The following is a 25138-nucleotide window of genomic DNA, read 5'->3' as shown; positions in this document are numbered from 1 at the left end:
CCATAGTTAGCCACTAGGCGACATCAGCATTCCTACACTTCAAAAGTTCTGCAGAAGTTTGCCTCCTGCTGGTTGAGGACAACAACAATGCCAGTCCATCTATGCTACATGGTCCCCTTTGGTGTTCCCATTCCACAACACTGCCTGAAACTGCTGACAGCCCTTCCTCCCAGCCTAGATGTTCTGTTTTTGGTTTCTCGGTGGCAATGAAGTACACTCTGCACATGCTTAGATGCGCTGTCACTGTTTCAGTGTAAGGCATAAAGCCTGGCACTGACAACAGGCTTTGGTGACTCTGCACATCCTCACGTCAAACTCTGGTGCGCACGTGTGTGAGCTTGCACAGGGATGCGTGCTCAAGCACACAATATCACTCGTTTCACAGATGACATCTGCCTCTGCAGCTGGAAAAAAGCTGCAGGGGATGACAAGTTCAAGTGTGCTCCGTGGAGTTCAGCCTGATGTACATTTGCACTCGTTCATGTTTACTTAATAAGCCTGGGCATCTGCTAATCCTACATGGCATTCTGTTACAATCTTATGTCAACCATATGCTCTCAAATAAACTGTACTGCAAAAAGATGCTCCTACTAAGTGATGGAGAGGAATTTTGCCGCCAGCTTTCAGAGGTAGTCATGGGCCTGACCTTTTTATGGAAGGAACTTGGGAAATCTGATGTTATGTTAAGTGAAAACTCACTCTTGTTCTTTCCAGTGCCCAAGGCTTTAAAAACAGACAGAATACCTCTTAATTGGAGGGGGTGCTGAAAGCAGCAAGCAGCCCCTTGAAAAGAGGGACTCCAAAGTACGCTTATTAAAAATAAAACAAAGCAATGGCTTTGTTTGGAGGAACACTGAGGGTCCCCAGGTGCTTCTCAGGGGTTACTCAAATAAGATCATTCAACACCTTATACAAGACTTCTGACGATTCGCTGCAATGTGAAGGAAAAGTGCTGAGGGTTTAGAAAGCATTTATGACACACTTGGGCTGATCCTGGAGCCCAAGAGGCATAGCTGGGGACCCATGCACCCTTGGGTGTGCACCAAATAAATTTCTCAAAATCCTCTCCTGTGCAAATGTGTTTCTGCTTGCTTGGTTTGTAACACACTATCTCAGAATGGAATTTTCATTGTGGAAATGAGCTTTTAAAGGTCCACTATCTTAGAGGTTTTTTATTTTTTAATACCTGTTTGCAAATAACATCACAGCACAGTATATCCAGATTTAGCTTCCTGGTGACATGACTGAGGGCAACTGAGGCCCTTGTGTTGCCCTCACTTCAAATGGGAGGGTGGGAAGAAGGGCAACACATTCCCTTTGCTGAGGCAGCTAGGCCAACATCCCCTGTCTTGCCACGCTGCTCAAGAGTTGCACCTGGGGAGTTAAAGGACCAGTGTTTTTCTATGCTGATGTTTGATTATTTGTGTTCATGGGGTTTTTTTTGCAGGGGGGGGGGCACTCCTCAGGACATTCCTGAGCCTCTGATGGGTCTGAGGTGCAGAGTGCAGAGTATGGTACAAATTAAAAAAGCGCTACTGGTGTGCTGCTAGTGCTCAAGATTCTGCACCTAAGGACACCTGGTCTAAAGCCCATGACAGGATGAGGAAAGGTGCTTCCATCTGATTCTTGCCCTCCTCACACTCTCAAATGATTAGTACTGTTTATCAGACCTACCCGAAAACTGAATGGCAAAACCCTGCTTGCTGGTGAAAAAGTCTGTGTTGAACTGGAGGACCACGGAGTTGAAGGTGCTGTGGACGTCACTGGGCAGTGTGGAACCGCTGACTTCCTTCAGGAGAATCCCTTTCTCCACAGGCCCATCCCAGATCCTCAGAACATCATGGAACTCCTCTGTGTGGAAAACCATGAAATGGAGGCTGCCATGCAAAGTGAGAGGTGGAGGAGAGAACAGATACAATAAGGCTATATCTGCACTATAGACTTGTTGTAAGTTTCAAAACTGCAACTACCTTGGCTCCCCAGAAAGTCCTGGGAACTCTAAGGAGATAGGAAGAGTCTGCTGAGTCAGGCCATTGGCCCATTCAGTCCAGTATTCTGCTCTCACAGTGGTCAACTCTAGCCTGATCAGAATGCCCCAAAAACTTTGTTACATATCTCCTCCCACTCCCTTCACTGCACAGTTGTCCTCAGGATTCCTGGGTTGTGGGGGAGGAATTGGCATTAAACAAGTCACTAGGGTGGAAAAATAATATGAGATTGCTGGTTAAAAGGAACACGAAGAGGAGCACAGTTCACGGTGACAGGAAATTGGGTATTTGCTACGAAGAAAGAGGGATAACTGGACAGTCACAAAAAGATTCAATTCAAGATAAGCTCATTACAGAAAGCAGAAAAGAACAAGGAGAAAAGGAGCTGCCTTTTCCAAATGTCTCTACACACTTCAAGCCAAGTTTAACAACCACTTCTGTTTTCTTTATTATTGGTGTTCTTTTCCACCTTGTTAGGCGGCGGCCGCAGCGGCACGGCACTTTCAATATTTTAATTCCATCTTCGAGATAATGGGTACTGTGGCAATGCATTATATATGTCAGACAACTGCATGGTTATTAATTGACTGCTTTTTCAGGCGGCCCAAACCTCTCTGACTTTTTATTGAATATGCTTGTTATATCTGTATTTTCGCCAACGTTTGTACTCGAGATGCAATAAAACGTTGAGGAAAAGCAGTGAAGGAAGATGTGAGGCTTTGAAGAAGGTCCCATCACTATTGTTTGGCACTCCTCTGAAACGTCTTAAAAGATAAGAACCCCATCCTTCCTCCCGCTGAGGGAACTTACAGGGGACTCACAGCTTGCTCACAGTGACTGAATCTGTTTATCCATCAGTATGTATCTATTCTCTCTCTCTCATACACACTTGTCCTACTTAATACAGGCATGGGGAACCTGCAGCCCTCCAGCTGTTGTTGGACTCCATCAGCCCCAGCCACTATCACGGATGGTATGGGATGATGAGAACTGTAGTCCAACAACTTCTCCAGATATTGAGCAGTGAGTTCAGAAAACCAAGTCCTAGGGAAAGCCTGACAAAATAAGTAAGTTTTCAGTAGCTGTTTAAAGCCTGCCACAGTGAGCACCTTCTGGTTTGCATAGGGAAGAGACGTTCTAAGGGGTCAGTGTCACTACAGAGAAGACCCACTTTCGTGATGTCACAATAGGAGAATCTGCCAGCCATGATTTGCACACGGGGCCTCCTTTGACATATATCAACCGTCCTGTCATGGTTCCTTCTAAGCACTCTGATTCAGACAAAGAGTGGGAGCCACCTGAGGATGAGGAATCTGAATGGCAGGTGGGTTGAGATTATGCAGCAGAGCCCTCTTGATGAGACCCTCCTCTGACACCAGATGCACACAGATCTATGGGCGAGGCAAGAGATCCAGGGACTGAAAATTATAGGCTGATTGCTTTGATTAATGTAGGTGTAAAATACTAACAGTGATTTTGGCTAATAGCAATGTTACAGTAGTATATTGGGATCAATGGATTTTTATTCAGCATAGACAGGGAGCTGATCATTTACATCACCAAAAGGGTGCAAAGAGCTGCTTAACCCCATTTGCAACCCCTGCTGCCCATTTGCTGAAGCCCTCCCTGCTCCTTCCCTTTTCTGGTCCCAAGGAGGTGACCCCATGGCAAAGCAGCACCATGGAGAGCTCCCAATAGGGCAACTACACCTGTGGAGGGCTGGATTTGACGTGAGGTCTTTTGAACTTCTGCCTTCAGTTTCACCCCTTATTTTGGGGGACTGTAAACTCTAAAAGGGCCCTCCCTCTGGCCTGAAAACAAGCACTTCTCCACATGCCCCCACATCTGGTGCACTCTGTGTGCTGTTGGTCTAGCAAAGTGATGTGAGAGGCCCTCAGTTCCTCGGGTCCACGGAAAGGTGCCTGTGAGGGTTTGGGCTCTATGGGCCCTTCCACTGTGGCACACTGGTTTAGTGTCATGACACACACCACACCCTGACCCTACCAGCTAGGTTCTAATATTAGAAGTAAGTGTAGGCTGGGAAAAAGTTGAGTGGAAGGGGAGAAACTGCAAAGGAAATGATGGGAGGGCAGACAAGGAAGGATTCAGCATTCTTTGCCCAAACCTCTTTTTGGTATTTTGAATTCCTGTTTGGGGCACTCAAAGATTTCCTTTAGCCAGTAGCATAAGGTTACCAGATGTCCCCGTTTCCCAGGGACAGTCCCTGGGTTTACGGATCAATCCCCATACAAAATCCATTGAAGTTGAAAAGTGTCACCGGTAACCTTACAGTAGCGCCTAGGCCAGAATCACAATTTAGAGTATGTTCAGCTTCTGGGCTGCAGACACTGCAGTTGGGAACATAGATCTTTCCAGAAGTAATCCTTGCTATAAACTCTGCAGAATATATAAAACTGATTGGTGCCTGGATGGAAGGACTCTTTTCAGAGTAGATCTACTGAAATTAATGAACATTACTTAGGTCTATTAATTTCAGTGGGTCCTCTCTGAATAAAACTTAATTGCATGCCACCCACCATGACAACCAGTTTTTTTGCAGGGTTGGGAATCTGGTACCTTTTTCTTTTCTTTTCCCGGTCTCTATTACAGCAACAGGCACAAAGATGAAACTAACCTCAAAAGAATCAATAGGTATGGCATTAACTCTCTGCCTCTATGATTAAAGCTAGCCCACCCGCCACTGATTAATCAACTAGATTTTTTAGAAACAAAATAGTTGATTAATTTACTGATTATGAAGCTTGAGGTCCTATTTTTTAACCTTCTGCCTATGCAAAATAGTAAACATTGCGAAATAAATTATGAAAAGTAAGAGAAATCATGCAAATATGGTCAATTTGCATAATTCACACACACTGCACAACCCAGCTACACTTGCCAGAGATTTTGGGTTATTTTGGCACAGGCTTTTTCATCTATTTATTTATGTTTAATTGCAGAGCACAAACAGGTCTACACAGGGGCACCTGTTCCCTGCATATAGCATGATGTGATTTAGATCACCAGGGGACATGGGAAGGAGAGTTGAGTGGGTTGCCCTATCTCACATTGTGAGCCTGTTTTAGAGAAGTGCATATCTAGTCTAGTCCAGCTTTATAATTAATAAAAGCCATGTTGCTGAATCAGGCTAAAGATCCATCTAGTCCAGCATCCTAATCTCACAGTGGCCAATCAGATGCTCATGGGAAGCCCACAAGCAGGACCTGAATGCAGCACCATTCTCTCCCTGCTTATGAAGCTCAGCAACTGGTACAGGGAGGCATGGCACCTCCAACAGGGAAGTTAGAACATAGCCATTGTGGCTGGCAGCCACTGATTGTCTCCTTCTCCTCATGTATATGTCTAATCCTCTTTTAAAGCCACCCACGTTGGTGGTCATCAATGCCTTTTTATGCGAGCAGAATTTGGTGTGAAGAAGCGCTTTTCTTCCATGAACTCACCCTATTGTGCAACCAGCTTCTGCTTCAATAGTCCAGACACAGTTGAGGTTGTGATCATAGGGCGTTGGGTAGCCTGGAGACAGGATCCTTCCCGAAGGCTCATCTTTGATACTGCCCCCACACTCCGCTGAAAAATAGCAACACTGGGTTCCATTGCTGCTCTGCATGCCATTTGCTTAGTAGTCTTTGGCAACTCCACCCCCCCCCCGCCCCGTATAACCCTTTGAGTTCAAGAGGTAAGGGATCATAGTAACTGCATACAGTACATAGACAAAAATACAAGGGAGGTGATAATAGATAACAGGGGCACCAACTATAGGGTGGAGAATGGGCTTCACCCCCTCAATATTTGTGGGTAGAGGGCTGAGCCCCCCATATTGAGGAGGCCACCGTCCTCTGCCTCCACTTCATTCGGAGCGAGGACAACCTTCTAAAGAGAAGGGCTGCAACTTAGTGGCAGGGCACATGCTTTGCATCTAAAAGTTCAGATATTCGGTCCTGAGTGTCCCCACTTAGTGCTGAGACAGATACTGCTTGAAACCCTCATCAGCTACTGCTAGTCATTGTCCACGGTACTGAACTAGACAGGGCAGTGGCCTGATGGCAGAAGGCAGATTTCTATGTAACCCTTATTTATTTTTCTGGTTTTTTTTTTTAAAGGAACACCCTCTCAAACTATGAATTAATTATCTTTTGTCTTCCACAAATGAATGGACACTAATTCCTCTCCTGTGTGGCTGGAAACTGAAAGGACAGATTTTCTTATGTGGACAGATGTAGCCAAACTATTAAAACAAGATATTGCAACAAGTGGAGGGCTTGATTTATATCCTCATTGTATACTCAAGGAGACAAACAGCCCCGCTCCTATTGATTGGCTAGTTAACCTGAAGGTTATTGGAAAATGGCTGGTGCGAAACCTGGAATGGAAACAGCAGCAATTAAAACTACTGCCAGCATTTAAAACTGAACTGGATGAAGCACAAGTGAGTAAATCTTCTGGAACAGCCCTTCCATTGATTGGTTCCCACTATTAGAGCTGGTGCTCAGCTCCTATTGCACTTGGCTCATTCAGAGCTGATTTCAGACTGAGCGTCAGAGCGGCACTCAAATCCAGACTTGGAAATGTTGCTCTGCAGTTCAAGCTCCATGAGTTCAGCAGACTGAGCTGAAGAAGGTGCTATCAGGAGGCCCTACTCTGATAACCAAGCAAAAACATGTGAACCCCAGAGACCCTGACACTCAGGACAGGTAATCTGTAGAACTGTTTTGTAGTGGGCAAGTCGTTGTTCTAAATGAGGGGCAGATCAGCTTGGTGTCCTCCAGATGTTTTGAAGTACAACTCCAATGGTCAGGGATTCTGAGAGCTGTAGTCAAAAACATCACTGGCTACCCTTGTTCTGAATTCAGTGGAGACTGGTTCATAAAGGGGTGTTGCCATACAAACTTTCCTTACCTGACTGCCTTCCTACTTACAACCAATAGAGGAGATGGCTCTACTGATCAACTCCCCCCTGCTCCTTAGTCCCAGGTGCAGACCTTGCAGAACTCAGTAGGGACAAAGCTAAAATTAATTGGCTCCATTTGTCATTAGCTCTACCTCCACCTACTGTCTGGGCTCCTTGCCTTCCACTGCAGCAGCCCCAAATGGCACCAGTCACCACTGTCAAAATCATCCAGCTCCTCAGACAATAGTCCCACAGCAGTCATGCTAAAAGTGACCCAAGTGGGTGGGTGGTCACACCAAAGGGAGGAGTCATACCTACGCAGATGGGGAGTGGCTGATCCCAGGCTCGTCGCTCCCCAGTCAAGCAAGCCAGCACCCGGCTCCCTCGCAACGTGTAGCCGGGGTCACAGTTGAAAGAGACCGAGCTGCCCGCAAAGTGCCCCTCGTCGTGGACTTTGTAGCCAAACTGTGGGATGCCGGGGTCCTCACACTTGATCAGCTCAAAACCTCAAAGCAGAAGAGAGAAGAAACTTGTTCTTTTGGAGACCTTGTCTGGCCCAATCCATGCCACTGCATTAGCAGAACCTGCTCACATCTGCAACTTCCACTGGCAGATGAGTCCTTGTTGGTAGAACTATCACCAGGGCCTGCCCAATTGGCACTGACCCATGACAGGGCCTTTTCAGTAGTGGTTCCACATTTGCAGAATGCTCTCCATAGTAAAGAGCATCTCTCTCCATCGCTATTTAATTTTAAGAGGAATTTGACAACATTCCTGTTTACCCAGGGATTTGGTGGGCTCCTTTGGGAGAAAGCGTTAGGCGTAAATTCAATTAACAATAAATCAATAATCTGAGTGCTCCCAGGACCTCAGCGCCATAACCTTGCCAGGATTGAACCACTGAAGGCATACGGTAATGATAACTGACAAGCAAAAGGAATAACTATAGTTGGCATCAAGTCTGTCTCAAGGGTCGCACTGGTTGATGATCTCCGGCGGGCTAGGGACAAAGGTGAGAGCTGTTTCCTAGTTCTGCTGGATCTCTCAGCGGTGTTTGATACCATCGACCATAACATCCTTCTGGACCATCTTGAGGGGCTGGGAGCTGGGGGCACTGTCAAACAGTGGTTCCGCTCCTTCCTCCTGGGCCGTGTTCAGAAAGTGGTGGGGGGGATGAGTGTTCAGACCCCTGGGCTCTCACTTGTGGGGTGCCTCAAGGTTCTGTCCTCTCCCCCATGCTTTTCAACATCTACATGCAGCCGCTGGGAGAGATCATCAGGGGGGTTGGGCTGGGTGTTCATCAGCATGCGGATGATACCCAGCTCTACCTCTCTTTCAAATCAGAACCAGTGAAGGCAGTGACGGACCTGTGTCAGTGTCTGGAGGCGGTTGGAGGATAGATGGCGGCTAACAGATTGAGATTGAATCCTGACAAGACAGAAGTACTGTTTCTGGGGGACAGGAGGCGGGCAGGTGTGGAGGATTCCCTGGTCCTGAGTGGGGTAACTGTGCCCCTAAAGGACCAGGTGCGCAGCCTGGGAGTCATTTTGGACTCACAGCTGTCCATGGAGGCACAGGTGAAATCCGTGTCCAGGGCAGCTGTGTACCAGCTCCATCTGGTACGCAGGCTGAGACCCTATCTGCCTGCGGACTGCCTCGCCAGAATGGTGCATGCTCTGGTTATCTCCCGCTTGGACTACTGCAATGCGCTCTACGTGGGGCTACCTTTGAAGGTGACCCGGAAACTACAACTAATCCAGAATGCAGCAGCCAGACTGGTGACTGGGAGCGGCCGCCGAGACCATATAACACCGATCTTGAAAGACCTACATTGGCTCCCAGTACGTTTCCGAGCACAATTCAAAGTGTTGATGCTAACCTTTAAAGCCCTAAACGGCCTCGGTCCAGTATACCTGAAGGAGCGTCTCCACCCCCATCGTTCTACCCGGACACTGAGGTCCAGCACCGAGGGCCTTCTGGCAGTTCCCTCACTGTGAGAAGCCAAGTTACAGGGAACCAGGCAGAGGGCCTTCTCAGTAGTGGCGCCCTCCCTGTGGAATGCCCTCCCACCAGATGTCAAAGAGAACAACAACTACCAGACTTTTAGAAGACATCTGAAGGCAGCCCTGTTTAGGGAAGCTTTTAATGTTTGATGTATCATAGTATTTTAATATTCTTTTGGAAGCCGCCCAGAGTGTCTGGGGAAGCCCAGCCAGATGGGCGGGGTATAAATAATAAATTATTATTATTATTATTATTATTATTATTATTATTAGGGACAATGGAGGGCACCTTTGGGAGTAAAGTCCAACCACTGTCTTAGCAGCACCAAAGCAACCTCCCCAGGGAACATTCCTGGGCAGTGTGTATGGAAGTCCTGGGATGCCCGGACAACAAGACCCCTCTCTCAGTTTCACTGATGTGGTCCAAAGGAAAGCAGAGCAATAACAGGCAAGTAAAAATAAAGAAGAGTTTGCAGCTGAGTACATAAATATTGCAACATCAATAGATCTGGAGTAGGTGACAGGACTTCCAGGGCCAATTTCTGGGTAACCATCTCCTATTTTAGAAAATAAAGCACTGGTGATCCACCACATTACACAACCTTGCTATTTGCTGAAGGACCCAAAATAGTGATGGGCAACTGGCAGCCCTTGAGCTGAATGTGACCTACAAGCTCTCAAATGCAGCCTTCTGGTTCCTCACAGCTGCTTTCGGGAGAGAAGAAAATCTGCTCCCAAAGCACAGGCTGCATTGCCCACTAAACCACACATTTCTCCACTCCAAATGCAATGCTGCTTCACTGATCAGCAGCCTCAACCATGCTAGCTCTGCCTATCAAGTTGTCCTGTGCTTAAGTCAGGATACAGACAAAAGACCTTATTAACCAGAGTGTATTAACCACCTTCTCCCCAGGGGGAAGAGCCCCATTCCTATTTGTTAGCTAACACAAGCAAGGCTGAAGCCGAGGCCGGCAAGGGGAAGAACTATGGCCAGAAGCTTTGTTGATATTCATACCAGGTGTTTAAAGATCCCAAAATGTGCTTGGGATCACATATTGAGAGAAAGCACTACGAAATAACACTGGGGGGGGGGGGCTTCATGGGAACTAGGGGCTGTGCTCAGAGGCTGGAACATCGGGCTGCTAGTTGAATGTACTTAGTGGGCAGCCCCCCCACCTGTCAAAATGTCCTACAGTGTTTAGGGAACAAGACATGCGGTCCACTGGCTGGAAACAGTTTCCTGCCTCTGCATGAAACATAGGAGTCCCATATGATGATGACCCAGCTTTTATGCCTTGTGTCACAGCAAGGTTGTCTATGGACTTACTAGAAAACTGCAGTTCAAATCCTTGACTTGTGCTGTTGCCATCTGAGATGAATTCGAGCCACATGGAGCTGGAGGTGCTGTTGACACTGAGGCCCAACATCTCTGTCCGGCTGAAGGTGCCCAGGAGGCGGGCAGAGTTATTGTTGCCATCATAGATCTGGAAAAGGGAAAAGAACTGCAACTGAGGATGGGCTCCTCCCCACAATCATGCTCACCCCCAGCCTTTGCCTTGTCTTGACCCAATGCCTCCTTCTGAATAATAATTCTGCTCTTTTTCTGCTTTCCTTACCTATAAACACTGATGTCATTATATCAATTAGAGTTGAGTGAATGCCCCTCCTTAATTTCTTAGTCCCATTAATTGTGAAATGGGAGATTTTGTTTGGTGGTTTTCAGGGGTTGCTGGAGAAGTGAGATTTCCCAGAGGTTTTCAAAGTTCTGCTAAGCTGTGTCTAGTGCAGAGTTCCCACAATGCCCCACTCTTTTTGTGGGAAATTGGTTGTCACCATGGGGGGTTGAAATGATACCCCTCATCACCCAATTAATGGCATTTTAATGGATTAATCAGATTATTTGTTAAATTAGCATAAATTTGCATATGATTGAGGAAATAAATATATCTCACAGGAATCACAATATTAAAAGTGACATTCTTCCTGGGATAAGGGTGAAATGAGAAGCTGCTGCAGCTTATATTATTATTTATTAAATTCATATTCTGCCCTTCCAGGTCAGCAAACATGTCAGTACTAAAACAGCACAATTAAATGCATGTATAAAATGTTCCGCATAAAAAGGGTGTTACCTGATTAACTGGGAGGGGGGCAGCTTTTCAGTCAAATAAAAAGTTTCATCCAATCAATCAAACTGATAAATCAATGAAAAGCTGCAGTGAATGGCCCAGAAGTGTATTAGATAGTGTTCACTGGAACTCCCCTGGTGGCTACATTATTTTTCTGTTGGAGGGTTTTGCTTGGTCTTTTAAGAAGCAGAAAGGGAGACGCAGAAGAGGAGAAAGAAGACAGGAAGAGAATGAGAAGGGAGAAGAAAGATGAACATGTAAGGTGGAAACTAAGGAAAAAGAGTGCCCGGGGCCTCAGGTCGTGTTAAAGGTGCTCTGTATTTCCCTGTGTGGTAAACCACCTCATAAGAAGCCATTCCTGCCCCACTCTTCACCCCAAATCCAAGAAAAGTGTTGTATATTGTGAATCAGGATGTACTGAAGGGGATTTAGTTCTTTGGCATTAAACTGGAACAGATGGCAATATGAAGAAAACTCACTTTCCCAGATGAAAGAGGCAGGGCAAATGGAGGTAAAGATGAGTCCTTAGTACTAAGCACTTTATAAAAAAATATGAAATGAAATAAAATGATAGATGGATAGCGCTTTGGGGAAAAAGACAGAAACCCAAAGCCCAGTCACCAACATCATCCCGTCCTCTTCAAGTGGCAGATATAGTTTCCCAAGAACTTTTCATTGAAACATCAACCACCATTTTGAAGATGTTTTCTCTGACAAAAGTTTGAGAAAATCTAGGCTGTCAACATTTGGGAAGCAATTGTACTCTGACAGCTGGTTCCTGCTTGGCAGGGTTGAAAATTCTGCTCAGGATTAATCCATTTGGAGATGAGTGGTTTTTCCTCATTGTAAGCCTTTCATCTGCCCACCAGATTTAGCCATTACCTTCAAGACATCCCGGGCCTCCAGGCTGAAAGTCCTGGCTTTGAGTTGAATTCCTTTCCCTGGCTGTGTCTGGATGGAGTAGATACATTCGTGGTTGTTGTTGTAGTTCAGAGGGTAGTTTGGGGACAGCAGGACGCCTTGAGTGCCGGTTACAGAGGAGCCGCATTCAGCTACAGAGAGATGCAGAGTGGTTGGGTTTTAATATTTCCAGAACAGAACACTAGTATAAAGTGTGAGCACACACACCTTTGGTATGTTCCCTATCTATGTTGGGATGTGCACAAATTCTCCTATCTACACACACACACAGAGAATTCTAGATCCAACACAAACACATGCTAAAACTCCCATGAGCCACAGAAAAGAAAGCACTGCCATCGGGGCAGGACTTTGGAGAAGAAGTTCAGGATCCCACCCACAGCAGGGTAAGCAGGGATGGTGTTTCCTCCATTCCCAAGAGGACCAGCTTACCACATTTTAAAGTAAGCAAGGGCACGTTCAGGCACTTCCCTGAGCATGAAAACCCAGTGGAAGAGGTGCACATGCAAACCCTGCCCCAAACATCCCCACTGAGTGGGGGAGAACTGCAGGGGGTTCTTGTGTTTACTTGAACAGAGGCAGAACTATCTGTGCAAAGGATACTGATAACGCACAGTATCTGCTCATGAAAAGGCTTCCGTTTGAGCTCAGGCAAATGTGAGTAAAAAACAAGAACAAAAACCCCAACCCTGCAGACCTCAAAACAAAATATTTTTCCCCCTTCCAGTAGCACCTTAGAGACCAACTAAGTTTGGTTTTGGTATGAGCTTTCGTGTGCATGCACACTTGTATCTGAAGTGTGCATGCACACAAAAGCTCATACCAAAACCAAACTTAGTTGGTCTCTAAGGTTCTACTGGAAGGAATTTTATTTTTTTTGTATCGACTACGGCAGACCAACACGGCTACCTACCTGTAACTAGACCTGCAGACCTCATTCAACATGAGGAGGTTGGGAACACAGAAAGGAGACTGATGCACACAGCATTTGCATGTTTCAGAACTGGCTTCTGCAGGGAAGTTCCCATAACACCATTTAACTCATTCCGGCCATGACAAACACATTGAGGAACTCAGGACTCAAAGTTATAGCACTCAAAGTTATAGCAGACCAGCCTGCTGCCCAGCAGAGGGACTGGAAACAACCTCACCTTGACTGAAATATCCAACCAGCCATATCCCCCAGCTCCAGTAAAAGCAAAGCCAATCTCAAGATTCCCTTGCAAACAGCCAAGGTGACCAAGGAAGGCAACAGAAAGGCAGTGGTCCTGAGAGTTCCCCACAGTTTCACCACTGACAGCATAGGAAGACACCTTCTTCTTCCAGGTCAGACTATGCGACTCAGAATTGTTACCTCAGATTTGCATTGACGTTCCAGGGCCTCAGGAAGAGTTGTGCTGATGGGAACTGTAGTCCAAAATGCTTGGAGAGCACCAGATTGTGGAAGGCATATACCAAAGTGGGAATAGAGATCTGCATCTGCCACTTGCTGCGGGCAAAGCATTTCATTGCCCGTTTCAATGTGCTGCCTTGTGCAAGTCTCCTACAGTCACCTAATGTTACAGCCAACCCAGGGATTGCTAGCATCTGGTGTAACACAACCTTTTAAGAAGTGCAATTAGCACATGTGTCTTTATGGAACTCATTAGGCTCCTGATTATTGAGAGTGGCAAAATTACCGAGGGAGCACTTCATCATATTTAATTCAGGAAAATGGATCTTCAGCAAAAGAAAACCTCCAGGTCCTGAACAGACTTGTGTTCTGAGGCTTCGCAGTCCACAGATACATTCACACATATTTTCCAGTGCTCACAGTAAATGTTCTGGCATGTCTACAGGGGTCTCAGTCTCCTAATTGCTCTACTTATACCTAGTAGACATGGCATTGATTCATCACTGCATTCATCATCATAATCACCATCATGATGATGATATGAGTCAAGGTCTTCAAGGGAAACAGAGCACCTGAGGTGGGACCAGGACCCCTGCATGAAGGTCACACTCTAGGCTGCCTCCTAGAAGTGGAGGAGTGGGGGCAGCAAATAGAGATTGTTGGTGAAGAACACCTGGAGACTGAGAGGTAGCTGAGGGAAGAATTACTTCCTTAGCTAGTTCTACTAATAGAGCCTCCTTGAGAAGGTGCAGTATATCTGGAGGAAATTCAGGAATTAACAATGCTGTCTTCTGAAGTAGAGGCTGCTTTTGGATAGCTGTGTAATGAGGTTGAAACACCGAATTCATGCTAGAGTGAGCTGCATGAACACCGTAGCTCAGAGAGAGGTTTCCAGAGAATGAGGAATTCCTCTAAATTCAGCTGAGGAAGATCTTCCCTGTGAGATATTGAGCCGGTGAACTGCTTGCTCTCCTTCATCAGGCAGATATTCTGTTGTCCTCCTCTCCCTGTGTAGTGAGCGCTCCTCAACCAAAGCAAGAGCAGAGCCTCCTACTGACCTTCCATTGTAACATCCCCTTTAACTAGAGTACTTCCAGAAGGAGGGGAATTCATGGGGCCACCTGATCTGGCTCTGAGATGCAGGAGAAGCTGGCCAACTGGGAAGATCTGCCATAACTGAGCTGAAAGTGGCAGGTGCTGCCATTGAATGTGGGGTGGCTGGTGCGGAGACAAGAGCCAAAACTTGAGTAGAAGAGGAGCTGGCTATAATAATGTCTAATGTCTTTGCAGGCTGCAATTTTGCTGCTGCAATTCGCTGGGGGGGGGAGTGTGGATTCCCCCCCCCCCCCCCCGTCTTCCTATTTAAGTACAGGCAAAGAAGCCCTTTGAACAAATCCATTGTTAGCTGATCCTTAACAAAAAAAATGTGGGAAAACTGGCTAACCTCCCACTGAGAGCTAACTACTAGCAGTTTGAAAAGACTTAGCTGTACTGAGCAAAAGGATGGCAGGGAGGGGAATCCAGAGGCTATTGTGTCTGAAGTCAGAGTCTAAAGAAGTTGCAGATAAGCAAACTAACAATTGAATAGGCCTTAATTAATGAGCAGGAAAACACTAGAGCTGCGGAAGGAGAAGAACTGTGTGGCTGGATTGTAGCCTCCTGTAGAAAGTAACCCACATATTTTGCACCACTCATTTCATTATTTTTTTTTAATAATATTTATTAAAAATTTTCCAGAATAAAAAGGAAAGATAGCAAGAAAGAAAGAAAAAACAAATATGATTTACACTTGGTTTCAGTGGCATCTTTCCCGGACTTCCCCCCCCTCCCCCTCTTGTATTCCATTTCCCTTAAATTGATTCCACAGATTCTTACCCCAAATTTTAAAACCTTATTTGTAATTTTAAATAACCCATTTATTCCAAATTAATTTATCTTATTTATCTTAATGAACCATTTCTCCTTATATTTTATATAATTCCCTAAGATCGACCCCATTTCCCTTCCACGAATTCCCCTATTTTCAAACAACAAACATGAAAAAAGAAAAGAAAGAAATAATATATAATTTTACAGCCTTTGGATTCCAAATCTCCCCCCCCCCCATTCCCCAGTTCCAATCCCCAAAGTTCATCCATTGTCTACTGCCAGCCTGGTGTATCCACGTCTATATCTCAACTCCACTTTGCCGTCTTTTGATAGCTTTTAATTTCAGAAAGTCCAATCTCAAAAAAACTCTCAGAAAAAGTCATTGTTCTTCCATCCAGACCTCTATGTTTAAGAGTCTAACTTAAATTCTATTTCTTGGTCCTTTTAAAGTCTGGATGTTCCAAATACTCCGGCTTCAAATTTGTCCAGCTCTTATTCCTCAGGTTGCTTTTTCCTGTTCTGCTGCAGAAACCTTCTAATTCAGAAACTTCTTGTTCTCCACAGAGGCTTTTGTTATTCAGGAACATAACTTGCGTCAAGTCCCTTCCTTTCTTCAATAGATAAATCCATTGTCTCCTTTAGTATAGAAACCTCTGTAGACAAAATAATGCTTCGTTTTTGCAGCTTTCCCAAGAGATAACAGATCCTGCTCAAATTCATAGTATTTTTCCACTTGCTGCTACTGTTGCAATGTCCCAGCCTCCCTCTAGAGGGAATATGGTAACTTAATTTCTTTCAAAATCAGACCCAAAAGTCAAATAACTTGTTGCCTTTATTTCCAATAATTTATGTCCAAATTGTAACAAATCTAACCAGCAAAGCCATCGTAACAAAGTTCTCTTTTATTTTCCTGCTTTGACAGCTACTTTGACAGCTGTCAAAGTTTCTGTGTCTCTTCACCAGTCTCTCATAGCGGATCGTTCCCGGTTCCCGGGGGGGTTGCATTTTAGTTCCCACAAATCAGTCTTCTCCTCCAGCACAATTATTGTAATTTCCCTTCGTGAAGTTAAAAATTTTTTTCAGGTAAACAAGTTCATCTCTCGATCTTAGTTGTCAAATCCTTGCGTTGAGCCATCTACAACGGGGGGGGGGGGGGGGGCGGACTTCCTTTTTGCACTCCCCCCGCTCGCTCCAAATTCAAAGATCAAATTTCCCTTTTAAGTCCAATCAATTTACTCACGGGTTGTTCCTTTTAGTCCAAATCTGAAATTTTCAAAGAAGAAGTCGTTGCTCTCCGCCGAATGGCACGCGGCTTCGCTGGGCAGGGGAAGCATTGGACTCACAGCACCACACACCCCCCGTCACCCGCTCCGTAGCCTTTAAAAAGGCTCCTTCGCGGGTCGGGGGGCGCAAACGGTGCCCGCCGAGTCACCAAGTCCATGGGCATCTCTGCCCATGGTTTTTGAGGGTCCCCGCGTCGCCGGCACAGCAGGACCCGACCCCTACCCAGCCGACTCCCTCTGGAGCTTGGAGGGAGTCCGCCATTCGGCGATGGCGCCGACCCGGAAGTCTGCACCACTCATTTCAGCCTCTAGTCTCACCCATCTTTTGCCTCTGATCCTGCCCACCACAGGTTTGTCACACCCAGAGAGTTGATTATTAGATAACGAAGCCCTTCATCTGGAAAAAAAGAGCTCTGTTGTAGACCATTAACCATAGTTTTTAGGTTTGCACAGAACAGGCAGCTCTGATAAAGCTCTGGCTTGTTCACCTGCTTCCATGATGGAAGGAACGAATCTTCCAGAAAGCGGCTTGGACCAGGTGCACACCACTTGTTCATGTTCTGGATTATTAAGTCAGGATTTGATCACAAGAATTTGCTGAGTTTTGCCACCATGGTTTGAGCTACCTATGCTTTCCAAGTCCTGATTTCACCTGCCTATGCTTAGGAGGAATGACAGTGCAGATGGAAAGCTGTTCTAATGTTTTAACTGCATGTGACGACCCAGCTTTCTCCAGGTCTTTCCTTGTCCATAGATACATAGAATTGTAGAAGGGATCCTGAGGGTCATCTAGACCAACCCCTTCCAATGCAGGAATCTCAGCTAAAGCATACATCACAGATGTGCATAACCTCTGCTTAAAACATTTGATGGAAAATCTACCACCTTCCAAGGGAGTCCATTCCACTTTCTGGCAGCTCTTGCTGTCAGAAAGTTCTTCCTAATGTTTAGTTGGAATCTCCTTTCTTGTAACTTGAAGCCATTGGTTTGGATTCTATCCTCCAGGGCAGGAGAACACAAGCTTGCTCCATCTTCCATGTGACAGCCCTTTAGCTATTTGAAGATGGCTATCATACCCCGTCTCAGACTCCTCTTTTCCAGGCTAAGCATACCCAACTCCCTTAACCATTCCTCATAAAGCTTGGTTTCCAGACCCTTGATCATCTTGGTCACCTTCCTCTGCACATGTTCCAGCTCCCTGTTGTCAGAGAAAATCCACATGTGGGTGGCGCAACAGAATGCAAGACAGATCCTCCAATACATCTTTCACTTGCCTTGCCCCACCTTGTCCCTCCAACGCTTCCTGCCTGTTGGCACTGAGAAAGCCCACAACCCCACAGAGGACTAGCTATTTGCCTGTGTAACATTATGACATGGTAGATTGCCCAAGCAAAATTAAAGCACGTGACCACCTACCAACACACCTTGGCAGAGGCGAACTCCACACACGCCGTCTACCGCCCAGGCAGGTAATGCGCGAGACGCCCTCCAGCCGGTACCCAGGGAAGCAGGAGAAGGTTAAGACATCCCCCACACCAAACTGAAGGCCTTTGCGGATGCTGTAGACCGGCACCTCTGGCTCGTCACAAGGCTCTAGGTCATATTCTGACAGACAGACAAAAAGCAGGCATGGCATTACTGAGCAAGCCAAGAGTTTTTCTTCTCCCACGATTCAAGGGCAGCCCCATGTAGAGTGCATTGCTTTATTCTCCATAAGGATCCAGCATCGCCCATTCCCACAAGGCTTTTCCTGCTTCCTGAGCTTTTAACTTAACACCTTCATGTCACGTCAGAGCTGTAGGGGCAACAAATGTTCCCTTGAAAGATTAGTTGCCTGATTTTTGGTGACTGGAGGCTTTTTGGGGACACACACACACACAAATAAAGTTGTAAGGATTGTGGAGTTGAGAAGGAAGCAGAAAAGGGTGTGTGTGTGTGTGTGTGTGTGTGTGTGTGTCAGACAGCCACAACAAAATATTTAGGAAGGTAGATAAATGCTGTAGGTTAGCTACCCTTGTTTTAAAGGGAAAACAGTGCCTACCTGAAAAGGTGATGTTGAAGCCCTCATAAGAAATGGAGAAGTCTGAAATGAAGCGGATTTGAGCAGAGAAGTTCCCGAAGAGGCCAGCGCTGAAAGGAGCAGGAAGGTGGGAGCCAGTGAGCTGTTTCAGTGGCTGGCTGAAACTGCCATTCTCCGTGATCAGCAGGTAATCATGGCCACTCTCCAAGTGGAAGGTGTGGAAGGTGAAGAAGACACCTGTGGAGTGACACAAATGCAGGGAGGCACCCCAGTTCAAATACATGTGTCGAGAAACATGGTTGAGCAGCAGCAGCATTAGAATTCACCATTCACTGAGCCACTGAGTTCCATGGTACACAGCGTTTTTCAAAGAACCAGCTTTTCACTCCGAAAAGACGACAGCCAAGACAGTCTAAGGAAAGTTTGCTTTTCTATTTTACTGTTTTGCATATTTTATTCTTGTTAAGGAACAGGACAAGGAGCTGGCCTCAAACACTGGAAACCTAAATGGGATATCGGGGATATGTAAAGGAAGTTGAAACAGCTGCAGGTTGGAGCTGCTGATTTGATTGGAGCAGTGCCTGCATTAAAGTTAATAAATAACAAAAATAAAAATAAAAATAAATGGGGACATTTCGTCCTGTTTGTTCCTTATTTAGGGGCCTTTCTCACTTTTTGCTTTCAGTCATACGGATTAGTAACTTGACTTCTAAACAAATAGCAAACGATAATAGTGAGATACTCATGAACTATGCACTTTATATAACATAATGTGGAACCTGCACTCCTTTTCTACTCTCATGTGTGAAATCACAGCTCACACAGAGCCCTGAACCCAGATGCAGCTATGCTTTGTCAGGGGTGGGATTTGTATGTGAGTAAAAGCCTTGGGGCTTGAGAGGAGAAACAGTGAAGAAGCACTACTGCACTGGGCCCAGAGTCAGAAAATGGCTCAGACTCTGAGATTTCATTCTCACTTCTTTCCTAAAAAGGTCTTTTTTTAAAAAAGCAAGTCTCTAGGCCTTACCCAGGAAGTCCCATCTCTAGAGTTCAGACTCCCTGACTCCTTTTTTGAAGGCTATATTTTGGTCTGCCTTGATGCATGTGTCACTCTATGACTTTTCTCTAGAAGTAGACATTAGAAAAGAGGTCGTCTGGCTCCCTGTGAAGGGACTCCACAGACAGAAGCTGCATTTTTATCTTCCCTGGTAGAGAAAGCAAAAGGTAGCAGCACAGACAGGAACACATGCTCTTTCCAACTAAGGTTCAATTTTACTTCTGTTCTGAGTGTGCAAACATTTTTTTAAAAAAACATTCTAATGCAAATAAATCCCACCATTAGGACCTCCATGTTGCAAGCAGAGGCAGCTGCGGTTGAGAAAGAATTGGTTGCATCAGCCCTGCAAAATTGTCCAGTGTTGCTGGTGGAGGGCTGAGAGAGAAAAAAAAAACCCTGCAGTATAGTTCAGTGTTTCTATCTGGTCTCATGTCAAATTAGGGTTTTTTTTTTGGGGGGGGTGAGGCAGCTGGGGAGATATTAAACAGATTATAGCAGCAATGTGGGAGGAGTGATTTACTGCTTTCCCACCCCTGGGAAAAACAAGGGGCTCCTTGGGGGGTGGATTGGTGCTGCTGGTATAAATGCCTAAGTGAGTATGCCCATTTCAAAGGCTCAGATTTTTATTATTTTTTTATTGCTAGAAAAAGGAGAAAAAAAGCAAAGCAAAGCAAAGCAAAGCAAAGGGAAGGGTGGCTGTTTGACCCATGCTCATAACATCGCTGTAATTATGCATTATAAATAAATAACCACTACAAATGCTCTTAGGATACACTGTTTGCTTTTTAACAATTTATGCTTCAATTTATCCAAGCACGGCCATCTGAACCTTAGTTGCTGTAAATCTGAAATCTCTTTTGACATATACGCCTGCCACCTTTGAATATGGCAAATGCCATGCCTGGCCTTGTGCCTTTAATAGCTGTGTGTCAGGCAGAAATTCAACAGACGAAGCCTTTTTTCTTTCTTTCTTTTTTAGTATGGAGGTACAGTTATGGGGGAAAGCTTCACCTCCTGAGATTCAGTCTGTCAGACACGTTATTTGCATGTAGTTGCCGATATATTTTGGGGCCTTCCAGCCATCTGTGAAAAAGGGCACAAATGCACACACGGCACACAACATATGAAAATGTTATGCAAATTTGCATCCGCTTTTACGAATGATGTGGGGTGGGGGTGGGAATTGCATTCAGTGTATTGGATCTAGAAAAATCCTCTTGACATCTCTAGTATTAATCTAACTGAGGCTTCTTTCTGGGTAAATATGCCCTGGATCAGGCAGTGTGCTTCTCTTTGGGAAACCCCATAGAGAGAGGTCCCTGAGCTCAAAGGCTGCTGGAAGAAATGCTCTATGATATTGCCAGTGCATCATCATGGCAACTTAGATGCATGATAGAAACGTAATTAGTAATACTTCACAACTGCTGTACCTACATTATATCACTCATTCTTACAACAATCCTGCAGTTGGAAGGCTTGGGGAGAGGTTGTGGCTTGCCTAAGGCCCTGTGTGAGTTTAGGGTCATATCAACATTTGAACTAGGGATGTCCTGATTTGCAGCTTATTCCCTTAAACACCCATTCATCACAGATCAAAAGCATGCTGAAAAGGGTATTCTGGTCACACACCAGGGCTGTGGAGTTGGCTGACACACTTAGCAGCTTGTCATACAAGTGATATACAGGGAAGTAAAAACTGAACAATACTGTACGGTACATCATTCTGAACATACACTGTGGTGAAGGGTGGAGACAAAAGCACTCTGCACATGACCCAAGGCATTCCCTTCTTTATTTACTTATATTTCACATGTTCAGAGAGTGACCATTGGCATTAAAAACAGGTCCAACATTCCTTGCTGAAACTGAGCTTTGTTTTTTATTCTTAGCAAACCCGGGTCCTGCCAGACAAATTGGTCGAGCTGGATTCTTAGCTATCTAATCTCTTACAAATATACTGGGATTTCTTTCTTTCTTTCTGATGCATTTTAATGTCTTAAAAATAGATTTATTTTTAAACTGTAATTTTACAGCTCATTAGTCCATAATGCAGATAAGTTCTCTTGGCCACACAGAAAAGAGATTAAAAGCACAGAGAATCACAGCTGGGAGGCAAACATGGGGGAAAGTCTTATCTCTACGGTGCTAAAACATGAGTAAAACCTTGGACTGAGCCAAAGCCACTCACGGTCGGTACAAAAAATGATCAACTGTGCCAAATACATCTCCCCCGCCCCAACACTCCTTAAGAATTATCCATCTGCATACTGAGATTGTCAGTTGTTGTCGGTGCCCTCCATAATAGCATGTAGAAATATCTGATTGGTTATGCAGTACAGCGACATCCTCATATTCACTATGTATCTGACTGGCTTGGATCACCTGCATGACTGCTCTAGGAAGCATTGCTCTTACTCATATTGCCCACATTTACCCTCACTGACAACACTGTGAAGCAGGATCTGATAGGCTAGGGAGTGCTATGATGGTACCTCAGTCACTACAAAATATGTGACTTGTGATTGGGAAAGGGAGAGAAGCAGCAGTTGTGGGTGGAGGCTACCAGTGCTAAAGCAGAAGCTTGCAAAAGAAAGTTATGGCTTACCAGGACAGTGTGAAAACGTAAGCTCTGGGAGAGGAGCTTGCAAATACTTTGCACCTCCCTGGTCTCTCTCTCTCTCTTTTTACTCCCATACCACACTGTGCTAAGCCAATATTAGCATGCTATCCAAACTAGAACTTGTGGTTCAGCTCTCTCTTCATTAACAATGAGGTGTAGCCAATGGCATAGTGCTGTCCTGCTCTTTGCCCCTCAGCAGGTGGCATTCAGTGGCATATTGCCTCTAATTCTGGAGGTAATATATAGTCATGAGGACTAGGAACCTTTGATGAATAATTGTCCTGTCCGAGCCCTACAAGAATGCATCTATGCTATTCTCCCATAACTCCTTTGCAAGAACTTCATGCTTATAATTGACTTGGGGGATCAAGATGCCAAGGGTCGATTTCATCCATCATTCTAACTGCTGCCAGCCAGATGGTTTTGGGAAGCTCACAAGGTATGAAAGCAATAGCCTGCCCTTGTCAATTCTCTTATGTTACCTGGCATTCAAAGGTATACTACCTATGAAAATGGAAGCTCCATGAATTATTTGCTAATAGATCAATGTATTATTTTTTCTGATTCTTAAAAAAAAGCCACTTGAGTGAGAGCCATGACCCCTATTTTAGGGTAATACTACTTAATTATCTGCTTCCACTGATTCACCTTGCCAATCAATTTGGAGAACTGCTTTCCGGTGAAGTGGGGTTTCCATTTGGCTGTGCCAAGTGTCTGAATCACCTAGGCCCAGCTAATCATGTGGCTTCTTCCTGTCTGATATTAATGACGCATTCAGCCTTGAAACTGCCATCATGGCCAGTCCCAGATATACATAGCGGACTAAAAGCACATCTGGAAGAGGTGTCCTTGTGCCAGTACCACCAGCTTGCTATGCTGTCCTCCACTAACAGAAGACTCCAGTTCAGAAGTCTTAGTGAAACCACATTCTCCTCTGCTCCATTAAAGTCAAGGACTATTAAAGGAAACTGGGCCCTTGCAAATGAAGAGGCTCTTTTCATCAAGGGCAGATGAGTTAGTAACTGAGATAGAGCTGCAGCTTCTGTTGAAAGCTCAGTTTTGAGGATGATCCCTGCTGAAGCAACCTCTGAGCTTTGTGCTCATGAAGCTTCCAGCCAGAGCCCTGCATGGAGCTGTCCAGGGTGCTACATGGCCTTGCCTCCCCTATTGCTGAGGACATCACTCAAAGCAGAACACTACTTAAGGGTGAAGATTCCTTGCCTGGGGATAAAAACCTGTTTCTTATCATATTGGGTTGAAACCAACAGTGTTCTGTCTTCCAATAGTGGCTCCCTATGAAGGGCTGCAATCCTTCTTAGGGATTGATCAGTGCCTGGGGACCGTTGTGATCAAAAAAACATTCAGCAGTAGCAAGGAGGAGGGGGCAGCTAACTGTAAAGCAACCATGTATAGGAAGAAAAGCTGGCAGCCTCAAAGCTTTGATAGCACAGGATTTAAAAGGCTAGCAACTTAATTCCAATGGATAACAGAAAGCACCGTGCTTAGCTTTAGGTTGGTAAGAAGGAGAGTTTGCTTTCTTAGTTTTCAAAGGCAGCCATGGCTACATTTGCAAGGTTGGATCAGAGACGTCAAGATCCTTGATATGCAAATGGGCATGATTCTGCTGTACCTCCCAGAGACCATGAGACATCAAACCTCTCTGAGACAGTCTGTGCAAGTCAAGCTGGGGGGGGGGGAGAGACGGGGAGACAGAAAGACTAAGCAAGCAGGTAAAAACCCCAAGTGAAAAAAGCAAGACTATGGCCCTAGGAAAATGTGTGCGGGAGGGGAGGGGAGCTATGCGTTAGTTCCTTCTTAAGACACAGAGGGGAAAAGGAGAATACCTGCCTCTGTTTTGAGAACTGGGCAGTGGAAGCCTGTGGAGGTTGGTGCACAGCTCCCCTGTATGGTGAGCAGGCAGGATTGCGGTTTTTAATATCTCCCTAGTAGGTAAAGCGTTTCCAGGTACTAGAATGAGTCTGTCCATCCAGATTGGCTACTGTATTTCTGGCCCCTTTTAAGGCCCTGAGAATCCGCCTGAAGGCTAAAGGCCCCACCCTGCACTAATTCCTTCTCATTGCATTGTTTGTCAGAATCATGTTATTTTCTCAGGAAAACAAGCACACCTAGATAGACAGGTATTGTTATTTCTGAAAACGCAATAAACACTTCTTTAAAAAGTAATCGGCAGCAACACACACTATTGAAAACAGAAGAGAGGGTGTCATGAAGGCCCACCAGCTGCAACTGCATGGAAGCCTTAGCAAGTGCATCCATGTGAACAAAGGCCTCATGCCCACAGACATCTGCACTGCATGCAGAAACACTAGAGGGAGGGAGGCTGACATTTGCAGCATGGGAGGAGAGACTACATAGCCCAGCCCTCTTCCCTCCCACCCCCTTTGTGTCCCAGGTGAATTGATGAGTAGAATGCTTGAATAAGAACCGAATGTCTCAAAAACTGGAAGAGAAAAGCAGAAAATGTCCCTTGCAAATAGCAGGATTTCTCCCACATCTGGGATCATGTTTCATCAACTAATAAACACATCAGATACAAAGTCAAGGGTTGTGGCAGAGCCAGGAAGCGTCCCTTGCTGGGGTGACAGCCTGGCTGGAGGACAGGTCAATGGAGCTATCAGTCAATCAGCAGAGGAGAGGAGGGATGGAGTGTATTGGACTAAATGTTGATTATGTTTGCTGGTGGAACAACAGGCCAGTGGACAGATCCTCATGTCAACAGCACAGCAAATGGAGCTGTGGGGAAAACTCAAAACACTGAAATTACTTCTGCAACTGGGTGAAACACTGACCCGTATTATTACATTGGGAGTGGGGGAAATGTTCTGATTGTTTTGGAAGAAAAAAACCCAGCAACATTGCACTTTATTTCACCCTCTTCATGGGTGAGGTCCAAGTTAGTTGCCCACATTCTCTCTATCCTGCCCC

At 45.5% G+C, this 25138-nt stretch overlaps 1 protein-coding gene across 11 annotated transcripts in view; it reads right to left on the bottom strand.

Annotated features, from left to right (window-relative positions):
- The window catches only part of CSMD2 (CUB and Sushi multiple domains 2), a 519932-nt gene that overhangs the window by 107673 nt on the left and 387121 nt on the right, over positions 1 to 25138 (bottom strand). For all 11 annotated transcript variants that reach the window (XM_079985202.1, XM_079985205.1, XM_079985206.1 and 8 more), the window contains 7 exons: positions 18537 to 18752; positions 17912 to 18100; positions 11912 to 12081; positions 10228 to 10384; positions 7212 to 7403; positions 5450 to 5576; positions 1675 to 1877 (listed from right to left, as the gene is read on the bottom strand). In XM_079985202.1, the coding sequence (XP_079841328.1) occupies positions 1675 to 1877; positions 5450 to 5576; positions 7212 to 7403; positions 10228 to 10384; positions 11912 to 12081; positions 17912 to 18100; positions 18537 to 18752 (1254 nt within the window). The remainder of the gene's footprint in view (positions 1 to 1674; positions 1878 to 5449; positions 5577 to 7211; positions 7404 to 10227; positions 10385 to 11911; positions 12082 to 17911; positions 18101 to 18536; positions 18753 to 25138) is intronic.

The sequence above is a fragment of the Podarcis cretensis genome (genome assembly GCF_951804945.1).
Source record: "Podarcis cretensis genome assembly, chromosome: 8".
NCBI lineage: Eukaryota > Metazoa > Chordata > Lepidosauria > Squamata > Lacertidae > Podarcis > Podarcis cretensis.
This window is presented reverse-complemented; position numbering and strand designations above follow the sequence as displayed.